Below are 16,249 nucleotides of genomic sequence, written 5' to 3'. Positions count from 1 at the left end.
CCCCAGCCCTGGCTTAATATTCTTTATCTCAACCTGCGTGGGGTGGTGCTTGCCTTTAATCCTAGTGACTTGGAGGGTTAAGGCAGGAGGCTGACAAGTACCAGGCCAGCCTCAGCAGTTTAGAGAGGCCCTAAGCAACTTAGCAAGACCCTGTCTTAAAAAGGGCTAGGGACGTAGCTCAATGGTAATACGCCTTTGGATTCAATCCCCATACAAACAAGCAAGCAAAAATCAAGAAACTTTTAATCTCTATTCTCAGGATTAAAAAAAAATGAGGGTATGTATACATATCCTTACTGTTTTTGCAAATGAAAACATTCCTTGCGTGGACCATCCTTTGAGGATGCCCCCTGCGTGGGCGAGGGCCCCCTGGTTATTGTCATTTGCTCTATCTACATCTCCTTTGTGACAGTTAGCAGAGCTACGATTTAGCAATTAATTGTTTAAACATCTGCCTTCTAACCTGAGGGCACCTTGTCATTTATATGTTCCAGTTAAATATGCATAACCTGTGTATAATTAGAAGGTGACAGAGTCAAAAACATTTTTAGGGCTGGGATGTAACTCAGTGGTTGAGCTTTTGACCACCTGTGCGAGGCCCTGGGTTTGATCCCCAGCACTGAAAAATAAAAATAAAATAAATAAATAAACAAGCCTGGCTTCCATAGTAGTGTGTAAGCTCAGAGTGGGGACTCTGAGAAATATTCATTGCTATTTCTGAAATAGGCCTGAAGGAGTGGTGGATGTGTATGTCCTACCTGGTGTTCAGGTGAATGAGTGAATAAATGAATGACTGGTGCAGAGACTCCCGCAGATATTAGGCCCCGTCTGCGTCATGATAGCAGCTAGCTCCTTCTGAAGGGAGCTGGATCTTTCAGGTGAATACAGGGCTTCACTCTTCCCTGCCACTGAGCCTCCCTGTTTCTTGTCTTCCTGAAATCACCACATGGTGTCATTGTTTCTAATGTGTCCTGGGAACTGAAGTTCACGTGGCTTTGTCTTCCTCACAGCTCCTACAGAAGAATGGTCAGCTGTCCACCGTGAATGGCTTAGCTGAGCAAGAAGAGCTCAGCTTCCAGGACGAAGCCCTGAATGGCCAGGAGGAAGACGTCATTGTCACTGATGGTAAGCCATCCTTGGAGACTCTGGCAGGACACCAGGGGCCAAAGGGCAAACAGCATTTGCAGTGATCTTTGGGAATTCACTTCCTTCATATTTTCAGCCAAAAAAAAAAAAAAATTCACTCTCATAATTCATGATGGCGAATGAAGTTAGCAACAGAAACAGGCAGTAGGCTTCAAAAGGAAGTATTTGTCTGACTTTCAGGGTAGCCTCAATGCTTAGATCTCGAAGTTATATTTCTTTTCCTCTTAAACATGCTTATCTGGAACTTAACATCTTTTCAAAAATCACTCAGGAATGAGCCTTAATTGATGAAGTAAAAGGCTGAATTAAAATTATTGTTGCCTTGCCTGAACTGCTTGTCTGATGTGGAATGTGGATTCTTGTTGGAAACACTGAAGTCCTGGTGCTTTAGAAGAGTCGAAGACTCGAGGTGTAGCTCAGTGCTTAGCATGCACCGGGCCCTGGGTTCAACCCCCAGCGTCCCCCCAGATTATAAATGAAAATACCAAATCTCTATAGAGAGAAGCCTGCAAAACTTGCACACTTTTTTATGGTAGAGACATTACAAGATATGTGTCGACACTATGATGTGCTTGCATGTCTTATAGCTCTTGAGCCTGGAGGTCCTGGGGTGGTTACTGGAGAGTGAGTCTTTGGCCAAAGTGTCACTCAATTGATCTTAGCTCATGGGGTGGGGAGCCATATGGTGGGATCAGCATCGAGCACCTTGACCTGTTGGTCTCTTGTGAGAAGTGAAAGGCTACGTGTTGAAGAACCTTTTGGTTACAGTATGCTGACCCTTATGGTAATATGAAATATGAAGAGAGAGGGGAAAGTCCTATGATGGGAGACTAGACGTGGCCTCTGTGACATGAGATTCTTTGAACACGTGGAACCGTTTCTCTTCTGGTTCTTGCCCCCACAGCGCAGCTTCAAGCCGGGAGCTGCTTTTGAAGTTGGTGGGAAGACTGGTCTTTATGTAGCACCACAGGCACCATATAAAGTTAGAAATATACACAGTCTCACAGACGGAGTGTTTGCCTGACCTAGTGTGAGAGTTTCAAATAATATCCACCAAAATAATTGGAATGGACCCAACTCAAATTCCCAAGCCCAGCGCCTTGTCCTTCCCACGTTCACTTTTGAATCCAGTCGAGCAGCAGCAGTTTTTGATTTGACCACAGCCAGAGCACTGTGCTGCTTGCTTTATAGGGGTTGAAAAGAGCTAAGAAACGGGTCCTCTGCTTAGGGTGGCAAGAAGGTGATCTGGGGAAGCAAGTCCACTGGTGATTACCTAATGAAGTTTGCAAGAGCTGAGGGCTGTTCAGAGTCTAGGTGCAGTGATGCCTGAAGGCCAAGGGTGGGGTGAAATCTGGGGACGAGGGAAGGTTGGATTTAGGTAAGTCAAGGAAAGGGCTGGGGTGTAGCTCAGTAGTAGAGCGCTTGCCTGCTATGCATGAGCCCTGGCTTTGATCCCTAGCAACATGCCAAAAAAAAAAAGATGAGAGATACCAGCAGAAGTGAGGAAAAGAAGAGGTAATGCCTCGTGGGGTTTTTGCATGGTGCCGAGGTTCAAACCCAGGCTCTTTGGTGCATGGAGGCAAGTGCTCTGTCACTGAGCAGCTCCACCCTCCAGAGGTCATCTGCTTTTATCACGGGCCCAGAGCCATGCCTTTTGTACATCATCACCTTTAATGGGGCACCCTTATGAGGTGGATAGGATCATTCCAAGACTCTAACCCAAGTCAGCTGATTGCCACATGTAAGCTCTGGCGCACTGTGTAGGACAAGTCCGAGGCTGGCCCACGTGGAGGAACAGTGTGCTCCCAGCAGTTTTACTGAAGGAAGGAGAATGAAAGCCCAGACAGGAGATCTAGGGCTGGATAAGAGGGTGTTGAAAGCAGAGCGTAGTTTAGAAAATATTTAGTGGACAAGGAGAGACCCCTGGGATATGCCACCAAGGGAGTGCAGGGGTCCGCGAGCTCTTTTTCTGACTTAGCTGATGTGTAGCATGGACAGAGGGGGAGGGAGGGGGCAGGGCATGTTCCACAGAATCCCAGATAGCATGGAGATGTTTAATCTGTGGCTTGTTTCCTGGAGGTTTGCTGCTGGACCTCGAACTTTAGTCCAGATGTGATTTCTCGTGCATTTCAGCCACATGGTAAACACTGACTTTTACAGAAAACAATTCTGTCTCCACCCTGTGACTGTATTCCTTTGTCTCCCCAAGCTGACCCAGGCTTCTGACCACGCTGGCCTTGGGGATCTGAGCAGTCTCCAAATGCCGCATGCCCAAAGAGTGGCACTTGGTCCTTCAAAGATCCTGGAAAAGCCTGGCCTTCTAGGAGGGGCTAACGTTCCCTCCAGTGGCCCAAGGCCAGTCACGGGGGCTCCCACCAGGTGCACTCCCCAGGGCCCTTTGGAATTGGCTTTCCCTGCGATAGGCAGAATTGCATTTCCCTTGGCAACGGGATATTTGTGTTTTTCCTCCATTCTTTCTTCTTGCCAGATGATAATTAATAGCCTAGCAATGTAAATACAGAGTTTTCATGTTCAATTATTGAACATGTTTTTTCATTCTTTTCTTCTATCATCAGTGTGAACCTGTGGTTAGATTTTTTTTTTCTTAAATTAGGGATTGAACCCAGAGGTGCTTAATCACTGAGCCACATCCCAGCCCCTTTTTATTTTTCATTTTGAGGCAGGGTCTCACTAAGTTGCTTAGGGCCTTGCTAAGTTGCTGAGGCTGGCTTTGAACTCCCGATCAGGTGTATGCCACTGCTCCTGGAAAAACGCCACTTTTTTTTTTTTCCTGCGGTGCTGGGGATTCAACTATTTGTTCCATGGCAAACCTGATGCTGCTGAAAATATCAGAGAAAAGAGCTGCACACCTGTTATCCCCACTCATGCTAGGCAAGCGCTCTGCCACGGAGCTGTTTCTCCAGCCCCCTGTGGTTAGATTTTGATGGTTATTTCTGGAAATCAGAATCGGACCTGCGAGATTGCTGAAATGGGGCTGGGGTTGTGACTCAGAGGTAGAGCGTTTGCCGCTTGCCTGGCACGTGTGAGGCACTGGGTTTGATCCTTAGTACCACATAAAGATAAATAAATAAAATAAAGCTATTGTGTCCATCTACAACACACACACAAATATATATATAGCTGTAATATAAGCAAAGGCATAGTTTGGTATGTAAGCAATTATAGGACTTGGGGGACATTGATTGTTACCACTGCCCACTAAAATAAGAACAAGCCTGACCGTCTTGGTTCCCAGGAGGATTGGCCAGCAGTGGCACTTGGCATTTGATCTGCAAGATCTACTGATGGGAGCAAACTGCCAACAAGGGGCATCGTGCTAGGGGGATTTTATGCTAAGGTGACGGACAGTATTTATGGGGCTGGGAGTGTAGATCAGTGTAGGGTGTCTGCCTAGCATGCTCCCTGACATGGATTCCATCCCCAACATGGCAGAGGGCAGCGGGTGAAGTGGGGGGGTGAGCCAGAAGTAAAAATAATTTTATCCACCTTGACTCATTGGCTTTTTTTGTTTTTTTGAAACTGGAAATACTGGTAATTCAGAACCAGTCCTCTTCCTATAATAAAACAGAATTTGATTTCCTTGTAAACTTTCTTTAAGTGGTAGAAAAAAATTGTCTACTAAATATTTTCTAAACTGAACAGCAGAGTCAGATATGTATCTATAGGGTGGGAGGGGTTTGACGATTATTTAATTGGGGGCATCTGGAAAGCATACACCATCAGGGATGAACATAAACATTTACTTACAGTGAAGTGGGTGGAGAAACCACAGCAAATTGCTAGAGCTTTGGCGATTCATTCCCTTTCACCTGTGCTTTCTTAGGTGATTAATGGGTTTATCAGTTAATCAAAATTGCTCATATGCGAATGGTAGTTTGGCTTTCATTCCCAGCTGGACAGTTCAGTTATGCCAAGACAAGCCACTTCTAGCCCTCACAGGGGCTGGGCAAGTGCTATTAGGTTCATGGCAAATATGCTTCTGCTGAAAATATTAATGAAATGAGCTGGGCATGGTAGTACACTCCTGTTATCCCAGCCACTTGGAGGGCGAGGCAGGAGGATCACGTTTGAGGCCAAGCTGGGCATTTAAGTGAAATCCTGTCTCAAAAGAAAAAAGGGCTGGGGCTGTAGCTCAGAGGTAAAATTCCCCTGGGTTCTTTTCCTTGTGCACTCAAACAAGTATGACTTTTGATCTCGGTGCAGGTTAGTGGTAGAGGACTTAACTAGCATGCTCAAGGTCCTAAGCATTTATTCTCATTGGCACACACACACACACAGACAGAGGTAAACAAAGAATGACTTTTGAAACATCTTGGACTAGGGCCAATTTTCGATTTAAAACTTTTGTAAAATAGAACAAATTGTTGATTCAAAAAAGAAATTTAATCATAGTATCTGTTAATGGATTTTTTTCCCCAGATGAGGAAAATCAATTTTTCTAAATAAAAAAACTCAATCTTATTTCTTTTGATAATAACATAATGGTTTGCTGAATAAAGGTCTGCAGAACTCATTGCAGCATATAAGTAATCAGGAGATTTTTTTCAGGTCTTGATGCATTTTTTTTGGGCAGGGGTGGGTACTGGGGATTGAACCCAGAGCATCTAACCACTGAGCCACGTACCCAACCCTTTTCTATATTTTATTTAGAAACAGGATTTTGCTGAGTTGCTTAAGGCCTCGCTAAGTTGCTGAGGCTGACTTTGAACTCACGATCCTCCTGCCTCAGCCTCCCGAGCCGCTGGGATTACAGGCATGTGACGCTGTACCCAGCTAGGTCTTGATATATTTGAATGTGTCACTTAGAAGGAGTTCACTCTCTATCTGCTTTTCTGCAGTCCGTGGCAGCAGGCATTGCAAATGTGAAAACCACATTTCCTCCATCCTTCATGTTGCATTTGTTTGTGTGAGCAAGGGAGCAAAGGTGTTCCTCTCACGGGTTGAAGTAATTTTGTTCTCATTGGCAGACCCAGAGTTGAGAACATTTACACCAGTAGCAATGGTCATGGAGCAGCAGCAGCAGCAAGCAGGTTTTTTTCTTTTTTTTTTTTCCCTCTTCCTTGTGTTTTGTTTTGGTTCCTGGGGATTGAACCCAGGGGCACTTTATCATGAGCTACATCCCCAGTCTTTTATACATTTTATTTCAAGACCGGGTCCTGCTAAATTGTCCAAGCTGTCTGGAACTTGGAACCGTCCTGTCTCAGCCTCCGGAGTCACTGGGATTACAGGTGTGCACCACAGCTTCTGGTCAGGGGGTCTTTGCTCTGCCATCTCCCACTGTGCAGGGGGCTGCTCCTGTATCAGCCAGCTGAGCAGATGAACAGGCTTTGTTACCCGCTGGTCCTGGAGGATGTTCGGTCCCCTAAGAAAAACAAATAAAACTTCGCTTGAAGCAGAAGTCTTTTAGAGGACATATTCCTCATATTTCACAGAAGTTCTCTTTTCTACACTTGTATATTATCCCCCAGATCCAGGCACAAGTGGAGAATTCCCTGCTCAGTCATCTAACAGTCTAATTTGCAACACTGTGGAGAATTTCGTTTTCCTAATGGTGCTTAATGTCACTGTCTTTGCTTTTATTAAATTTGAACCCTCCAGTTCCCGGTGTAAGGTTCCTCTGGGATGTGGGAAGGCGAGAAGGTGAGGCCAAGTAATGGCAGCCCTCCCTGCGGATCTTGTTACCTGAGAGAAAACCCATTCGGGAGTTCAAGTAATCCTTCCTTGCTTTGAACATTTAGTAATCGTATCTGGATAGTGGGTGCTCTAAAACCTGTGCTGGATCTTAAAAAATGTTCCCCTCCAATCTCATTTGGCTTTCTCAGGGTTTGCTTCCTTTTCTATTTCAATTCGCACATAATTGATATCTTCTTAGTCTTTTCAGGAAGAAATTCCTGCCTCCTCCATCTCTGCCCTCTGTCCTGCCTTCCTTTTTCTACATAGTAGTTGCTGACCTCTGTCCTTCTGTCTGTCTCTTACCCTTTAAAACAGAATCACCAAGACTTCCTGAGTCAGTGGGTGTGTGTGGTGGCGGGGGGGGGTGTGTGTGCTCTATTTTGTTCTGTTTTGTTGTTGGACAGGTGCCCTCCCACTGGGCCACACCCCAGTCTTGTTTTGTCCTTTGAATCCTCTGGGCCTAGAATAGTGTCCAGAACATAGTATACACTCAATAAATACTCGAATAAATGAAGACGGTTTTGAGTTAAAAATAACAGTATTATTTTTTCCTATATTTTTAATTATATGGGTAAGGAGAATCTGTTCGTTTGTTAACTTTGTACCCATTCGTTTCCTGCCCAAATACTGCCGCTTTATAGATTTTATTCACAGATCCCTTCTTTTGTTGCACCAGCAGTAACCAAGCCGGATCCTTATTTCAGTGCACGGGGCTGGGCCCTCACAGGTGCCTGCTGTTAGCTTTCAGGTGTGGTCTGCCAATGGGAAACCTGACCCTGACCTGCCTGGGGTTAAATGAGGTTTCCTAGTAATGCTACCAAACGGGAGCGCTCAGGAGGCGGAGGGGCTCCCCCGCACACACTTTGGCATTTCAAATGCAGTACTGTCGCATGACATTTTCTCAAGCTGTATCCTGTTTGGTGATGTTTTGAGAACACACACAGAACAGGCCTTGAACTTAGGTGAAAGTGCTTTTTGGTGTGCAAGTGCTGGCAACTGGTTTGGATTCGTTCCTTTGTTCCCTAGCAATGTTTCCAGCACGGTGCTCTGAAATTACTTATGTCATCGACAGATTTCTGCTACAGATATTGTACTGCTTTCACCCTTAAAGAAACAGATTTTTTTTTCTTTAACTAATCAGCAGCCAGAGATGTACAGAGAAGACTGTTTCCCTCTGAACTATAATGAAGTTGTCTAACTTAACAAAACAGGGGTGGGGGTGAGGAAGGAAAGACTTCAAGCTCCCACCCCATTCTAAATTCCTTAATTTCAGGGAACTGAAATATATAAAAGTCTGCTCAATTATTCTTTCTCTGGGTGACCTTCATTTGAATACATCTCTCTCAGAGTCAGTTTTCATCTGTAAAATGAGCCTCTGCATCCATTTCTGAAATTTTATGACTATCATCAATATTGCTGGTTATGGGAACTCAAAGCCTCACTGTGAATTAGCTACTGAAGACCAAGTGATCTTGGGCAGGTGGGAATCCTCTTGGTAATTTCACTATGCTTTTAATAAAATAGTTCTATGATTTTTCTTATTAATCTGATTTTAAAAGCTACTCTCTAGATTTGAAGTTTTAATTTAATTGGAAATAAATGTCGAAGAGTGGAGACTTTATCCAAAAATAACTTGAAGGGGGAATGGGAGCAGGAAAGATGGTGGAATGAGATGGACATTATTATTACCCAGGTACATGTATGACTTCACATAGAGTGCAATGCTACATCATGTACAACCAGAGAAACGAAAAGTTTGCTGCATTTGTGTACAGTGAATCAAAATGCATTCTGCTGTCCTATATAACTAATTTTTTATAAAAGAGAATAACTTGATACATAATCATCCAGGTAGGAAGACAAAAGAGATAGATGGTTTTATAAATATGACCACAGGTATCATATCTCTCTCCTGCAGTTCTGCTGACTTCTTTGAAGGTCAGGACTGTGGAAGAGAGGTTGTTGTGAAAATGTCCATAAATGCCACATCCTTGCCCCACAAGCTATTGGCTTTATCTATACACCTCTCTAGTTTAGGGCTACCCAACCCTTTCTCCATCAGGGTTGGTGCTCTGCAGCATTGCCCTTGAGGGAAGCATAAATGAGTATGTTAGTCAGCTTTACATCACTCTAACAAAACACTGGAGGTAATTGACTTAGGAAGATAAAAGGTTTCTTCTGGCTTATGGTTCCATCCCAAGTTTGGGCAGACCCATTACTTTGCTGGAAAACAGTGGTGGGGAGTACATGACAGAGCAAATTGTTTACCTCTTGGACAGGAAGAAAAAAAGGAACAGGAAAGGACTTGGGTCCTACAGTCCCCTTCAGGGGCATGCTCCCTATGTCCTAAGGACCCCCTACTAGGCCCCTCCTCCTAAAGGTGTATAGAACCTCCCCATAGCACCAACGAGGGACCAGTCCTTTAACACATGGGCCTTGGAGGGGCATTTAACAGCCAGACTACATTGTGAATTGGCCTGTAGGTTTGCCCAAGTAACATGCCAAGATTCAGCCCCTTCCAGTACTGGAGATAGAATCCAGAGGCTTCCTATGACTGAGCTACATCCTCAGTCCTTTGTGTTTTTTGAGACAGGACCTCACTAAGGAGCTGAGGCTGGCCTCTTAACTTGGGATCCTCCTGCCTCAGCCTCCAGAGTCAATGGGATTATGTGCCACTCTGCCTGGCTAGCCCTTTCCTTTTAAGGGATCGGGGGCCCATGATGAATGCTCTTGAATTGTGACTAAGCTAATAATGGAAATGTTCAATTATTTTAGCATTGACCTGGTTCATTGGCTGCTACTACAAAATACCTTAGACTACATAATTTATAAACACAGAAACTTACTGCGTACAGTTCTCGAGGCTGGGAAACCCAAGGTGAAGGTGCCAGCAGCTTCTATGCCTTGGGGACCTACTTTCTCACAGAGGCGCCATCTGTGTGCCCTCACGTGGCTGAAGGCAAAGGGGCCCCTAAACTCCTTTAGGCTTCTTCCCAAAGGCACTGACCCCAAGCGGGAGGGCTCTGCCCTCACCACCTCCCACAGGTCCCGCCTCTAACACCACCACCTTGGCCATGAGTTTCAACATTGGAATTTGGAGTTCAGACCTCCTCCGCCATTTTACTTACTTAATGAAAATCCTTTAGGTTTTCCTCAAAGACTGCCTCATGTTCAGAGTGAGTGGTGCCCCTTTCTCCCCCTGTGGTAACTTCCCAGTGGTGCTGGCAGTGAAACATTCTGGAACACAACGTCCCTGTATTTTATAAAAAGGATATTTTGATAATGTCCAAAGATGTGCTTTCTGGGCTTAAAATTCATCTTTTTTTTTTAATTGGTGCATTTTAATTATACAGATACTGGATTTCATTTTGGCACATTTGAACATACATCTAACATGCTTTGATCATGTTAAAATTCAACTTTTTAGCCTATCCATTAAGGCTCGTTCCTGAGTCCCATTCCTTCAGTTTTCTCAAATTGCTTTTGTAGTTCAGGTTGTCAATACAGAGTGATATGAAGTTGTCTCTCACCCTCTTAATAGTGTAGACCTTCATTGTTCAGGTGAAAATTCCATATGTGCTAGATTTAATTTATCGTTGAACTGTTTGCTTTAACGGGCCTTCCCATGGACATGCAGGGTTGAGAAGATACCTCTCCCGAGGCCGTCACCCTGCTGAGTTATTTGCCAGGCTGCCGTGATGGACACTAGCTGGTGGCCTAACAGGAGACCTTTGTCTTCCCACAGTCCCGAAGGCTGGAAGTCCAAGGTCAGGAGGCTGGCCAGTGTGGTTCCCCGAGGCCTCTGCCCTTGGCTTGCACATGGCTGTCTTCTTGCTGTGTCCTCGCATGGTCCTTCCTTTGTGCATCCCTGGCGTCTGTGTGTCCAAATGTCTTCTCATAAGGACACAAAAGTTGGACTGGATTAGGGCCCCCACAGTTGGCTCATAGTTTCAGGTCCTCCCTGCAAGGTGCCGCGGATTCAGACTTCAGCGCATGAAACTGAGGGGACTCAGCTGAGCCTGAGACAGCTTCGCCTCTGTGACTGTCCGACTGGAAAAAGTCCCCTTTGGGACTGAGCAGCCTAAGTAGAAAGGAGCTCTGACACTGACGTCACCAGCCCCTGCCCCCAAGCAGGAGGCTCTTCTGCTGTATACTTGAAGATTTGGGGGAGTTTTCTCCATAAAAGGAGGTGGTTCATTCTCCGGGAGTAGAAATGTGCCTCCCTCTGCCCAGTGCTGCCTTCTGGAACTCCGTGGAACCAGCTCCCCCTTTCCACATGGCAGCCCTCTAAGAATCCAACACATCCATCACGTCTTTTTTCACCTTTTCTTCTCTAGCAAAACATCTCCAGAGAAAATAAGCTGCCTCGCATTACGAGAAAAGTGCCCAGACTCCTATGCTCTTTCCAATAAGAACTTACTGGTTGGAATCTTGCCAAGCCTAGCTGGGGTTCCCTTTCCATTTTCCCAGTTTTTAAGAAGAGTTTATTTCTAAAAAAAAAAAAAAAAACAGGGATTGAACCCAGGGTGCTTAACCACTGGGCCACACCCCCAGCCCTTTTTTGTATTTTATTTAGAGACAGGGTCTCACTGAGTTGCTTATGGCCTCGTGGAGTTGCTGAAGTTGGCTCTGGTTTGAACTCACAATCCTCCTGTCTCAGCCTCCCCAGCTGCTGGGATCACAGGCTTGTGCCACCCGTCTTCTCAAACTCTTTAAACCATGAGAATATCTTGGTTTGAACCAAATACTGTGTACTGAAGAAATTGGTTAAAAGAGGCAAATCATTGACACAGAAGTAAGTGACTGGTTGTATAGAAGAGCCCTCTTATCAAGGAAAAAGAAAATATTGATGTGTGTTCATGTGTTTCTAGCCCCTGAATTATCAGTCACCCTTTTGGTACTGGCCTCATTTCTGATAAATTATTTTTTTCTAATTCTCTTGTTTTTCTTTGTTGTCCTCTAGAATCACTATTATTCAGATGTTAGACCTTCTAGATGATTTAATCATTATCATTATTGAAATAATCATGAGCAGGACAGCCTTACACAATATAGTAGCTAGAGGAAAGGGTAAGAGAATCCCCACTCTCCAAATGATTGTTGAGTCTAAATAAAGGAGAAGATTCATATTCCGCAGCAGAATGGTTTGCCTTAAGAGCCATTCTAAGCCCGGGACCTCAGTGTTACGGACTAAATATTTATGTCACCCACTCCTGTTCATATGTTGAAATCCTACCCCCAAGTGATCCTAACTGTGTGTAGCGCCTTTGGGTGGTAACTTAGGTCTTAAGGCCAGAGCCCTCCTGGTGGATTGAGTGGCTTTATAAATGGGACCCAGAGACCTGTCTCGCTCCCTTTCACCACCTATGGACAGACATGAGAAATGAGGAGTCTGCTTCCCAAGACCCAATGTCTAGAAGCTACTGCTGTATAGTGATTAACCACAGCTGCCCAAAGCAGACCAGGACACCCCATGAAGGAACTTTCCACCAAAGTACAGTGTTTTCCTCGTGCTTGTCAAAGTCTTGGTCCTGGGTGTTTTTGCATTTTATTTAGAGACAGGGTCTCGCTGAATCGCAGAGCTCATTTCTCTTTGGCGTGTTTGGGCACATTAGGATTCTACCTGGGACATCTGTGTGGAGGTGCTGCTGTGGAACCCCATGCCCTTCTAAGTCTTAATCCTTCCTGTGGCTCCCAGAGTCCTCCAGTCTGCTCCAGCACCTATGAGCAGTAAATCTCCATGAGAAGGGATGGGGATATAGCTCAGTTGGTAGAGTGCCTGCCTCGCATGTACAAGGCCCTGGGTTCAATCCCCAGCACCCCCTGCCCACACACACAAATCTTGTGAAACCATTTCCATCCAACTTGCTGGGCTCTTCCAGCTAGAAACCCATATCCTTCATTTCTGAAATTTTTTTTTTTCTAATTCTCTTGTTTTTCTTTGTTCTCCTCTAGAATTACTATTATTCAGATGTTAGACCTTCTAGACGATTTAAAAATCCCTCCTCCCTCATTTTTTGTTGCACTGTATTTGTCTCTATTTTCTGGAAAAATATTCTCAAGTCTATACTTCATATTAATTACTACTTTTTTTTTTTTTTTTTTAATTCTAACAACTGCCAGGTGCAGTGACACACATCTGTAATCCCAGACGCTTGGGAGGCTGAGACAGGAGGATTGTGAGTTCAAACCAAGTCTCAGCAAAATACTAGGTGCTAAGCAACTCAGTGAGGCCCTGTCCCTAAATAAAATACAAAATAGGGTTGGGGATATGGTTCAGCCGTCAAGTGCCCTTGAGTTCAATCTCCTGTACCAAAAAAGAAAAAAAAATTCTAGGAACCCATATTGGGGGCCGCGTATCTATATACTCTCTTTTGAATGTATCCCTTTCCCCTGCCTGGCTGCAATATTTTTGGTCTCTCACTATTAGCATTTATTTTTATTATTGAATATGCAATGCCTAGGAATTTGCATGACATCCTTGCATAGGGGTCCTGCCAGTCCTCTCTATACAGTTCCAATTTTAGTATTTGTGCCGCTGAAGTCAGCATAGAATTTTAGTGTGCGTGGAACTGGAGATGGAACCCAAGGCCTTGTACCTGCTGGGCTGGTGCTCTACCTCTGGGTTACACTCCAGCCTCAGGATTTCTTTTCTTTCTTTTTTTTTTAATATTTATTTTTTAGTTGTATACAATACCTTTATTTTGTTTATTTATTTTTATGTGGTGCCGAGGATTGAACCCAGGGCCTCGCACGTGCTAGGTGAGCACTCTACCCTTGAGCCACAACCCCAGCCCAGGATTTCTTTTTAAAATGTTTATTTAAACTATGCACGGTCTCTGTCTCTTCAAAATTGCCTCTTTGGTTTGATACTGTTTATTTTATTTTGTAGTGGTCTTTCAAGTTAGATGTTTTCATTACATGTCTGATTTAGGGACAGGTTTCTCATATTTAAAAATTTGCTGCTGAGTCCCAGGGCAAGGTGAAGCAATGGGGGCCATCCCTGTAGGATGACGTAGGACAATCCAAACTTCTCTATTCTCATGTCCCCCCAAATCTCCCGAGACTCTTCTGTCCCCCTCCTGCAGTATGTGTGCCTGGTTGCTGGAATCATATGAGTCAGGAGAGGCTACACGGAGGACTCAAATACCCACTGTATAAACTCAACCCTGCTTGTTTAAGATGGTGCCCTTGGATGTGCCTTTGCCCCCAGGAAACTCTGTGTAACCCTCTCAGAATATAAACATCTAGTCATCTCCTGGGAAACTGAGCTTTTTACTTTTAAAAGTGTTCATTTTTTTCTTTGCATTTATGTTTGAAGCCAGTCTAAATATACTACTAGGTTGAGCTTTTAAGTAAAACATCACGTGGATGGAAGCCCTTGGTCCCTGTACTGTGAAAGTGTAGAGAAAGTCATGGATTTGAATATGTTCACCCCAATTAAGAGACAGTGAGAAAGCTGTTCCAAGTAAATCTACCAAGGCAATTGAACTCCTTGCCACCTAGAGATCACTAGGAACTCCAGTAGACAAAGTAGATTAGTTAATTGTGTGTTTTTTAGCTTGCTGTAGTAGGGGGATCCTTCATGGGTGCCTGAGTAATGATTTGTTGGAGGGGTATTTTTGTAGGACTTGGGCATATCCTGAATGATTCTGAGGACATCTGTGGAGAACGGACAGCTAATTCTAGATTGCACTTGGGGAGACTGAAGGCCAGTTCTAGATTGTACACGGGGGAACTAAAGGCCAATTCTAGGTTGTACATGGAGGTAGTAAGTGATGGATGCTGTGATTGGGTATTTTGGTCATTCATATCTGGAGACTGAGAGACCAAATCAGAGGTAAATTTGTCATTGGGACTCATTCCTGTGAGCACACAGAAGGGATGTTCAATTATTTTTGCAGTTTCAGAGCTGTGCACTGACCACATGTGAATACTTAAGTGTGGTTCGTCTGATTTGCGGTGTACTGTGTGTAAAGTATATACCAGATTTCAAAGACTTGGTACAAAAAAAATAAAATAACCTGAAATAGATTATTAATTTTTTCCTACCAAGTACACGTTGACATAACATGGATATATTGGGTTATATAAAATGTATTAAAATCAACCTCAATTGTTAATTTTATTTTTTTCTGATTGTGGCTACTAGAAGGTTTATCACCTCCATGACTGGCTTGGGGCTCACATTATTATTATTACCACTTTTTAGTATTGGAAATTTAACCCACATTTAAAAATCAGAAATGCTTACCACTGAATTACTTTTCCAGCCCTTTTAATTTGCATTTTGAGACAGGCTCTTGCCAAATTGCCCAGGCTGGCCTTGAACTTGTGATTCTCCTGCCTCAGCTGGAATTACAGGCTTGCGCTACTGTGCCTGGCTTATAATGAATGCGTTCTTGAGACACTGGTGATGAAAGGGCATTCTTGTTTTTATACAAATTTAGTCTTTCTTCCAAACTAATTTTGTCTTTCACCCTGTTGAGGGCAGTATCTCCCTTACTGAGAGTGCATAGCTAAAATATACTCACACACTGGGCATGTGCTCCTGTAGTCCCAGATACTTGGGAGGCTGAGGTAGGAGGATTGCTTGAGCCCAGGAGTAGACACCTCATCTCAAACAAAACACTTGCTGGTGCTGGTGTTGACCTTCACCAGCACCTCAGAGTGACAGTACTTTGGAGGTATTTTCATTCTCCCATTAGCCGATGCTCAGGGACTTAAATACTCTGCCCCTGGCTGCACAGCTAACAGAAGAGCTGGGACCAGAAACCAGCTTCGCAGACTTCAGAATCCTCTTTGGACTTTTATTACCATTTGGATCTTTAATGTCCCCTGAAAAACTCCGTGTTAGGCAATACAGGAATGCTCCTAAGTGGAACGATTTGATGATGAGAGCTGTAAGCTCATTGGTGGACTTGTCCATTTGATGGATTAGTAATTTGAGCAGACTGCTGGGTGGTTCCTGTAGGCAAGTGGGGACTTGGCAAGAAGATGTAGGTCACTGGAGCTGTGGCCTTGGACTGTATCTTGTGCTTGGCTTTTGTCTCTCTCTCCTTCCTGGCTGCCATGAACGGAGTGGCTCTCCCCCACCATGCCCTTCTTCTGCCCTGATGGTCTGCCTCAGCTCAGGAGAGCAGTGGAGTTGGCAATGGAGTTGTCTCACCCCCATGAGACAGAGACCTGAAAATATGTGGAGCCCAGCACCAAACCATGAGCTCAAAATAAACTTTTCCTTCTCTAAGTTGTTCTTGTCAGATATTTTAGTTATAGTAATGGAAAGCTGACTGACCTAACTATATCAGGGTGTAAAGGACTTTTAAGAGTGTTTGAGTCAGAGAATTTGATTTTTATTTTATGTTGCTGAACACGTTAGGTGGAATAAATATTTTCTTATTTCATTATT

The 16,249-nt window shown here is 44.2% G+C and overlaps 1 protein-coding gene and 1 non-coding gene across 2 annotated transcripts in view; one reads left to right on the top strand and one right to left on the bottom strand.

Moving 5' to 3' along the window:
* The window catches only part of Akap12 (A-kinase anchoring protein 12), an 88,647-nt gene that overhangs the window by 44,593 nt on the left and 27,805 nt on the right, over nucleotides 1-16,249 (top strand). Inside the window, exon 2 of the mRNA XM_027939497.3 lies at nucleotides 1,011-1,125. Coding sequence (XP_027795298.2) covers nucleotides 1,011-1,125 — 115 coding nt within the window. The remainder of the gene's footprint in view (nucleotides 1-1,010; nucleotides 1,126-16,249) is intronic.
* Nucleotides 13,286-13,388, bottom strand: LOC114096102 (U6 spliceosomal RNA). Its single transcript, XR_003583356.1, has one exon. It is a non-coding gene; the product is annotated as a U6 spliceosomal RNA (small nuclear RNA).

This window comes from Marmota flaviventris, chromosome 6 (assembly GCF_047511675.1).
Source record: "Marmota flaviventris isolate mMarFla1 chromosome 6, mMarFla1.hap1, whole genome shotgun sequence".
In the NCBI taxonomy this organism is placed as follows: Eukaryota; Metazoa; Chordata; class Mammalia; order Rodentia; family Sciuridae; genus Marmota; species Marmota flaviventris.
The sequence above is the reverse complement of the archived record's forward strand: the minus strand, read 5'-3'. Positions and strand labels throughout refer to the sequence as shown.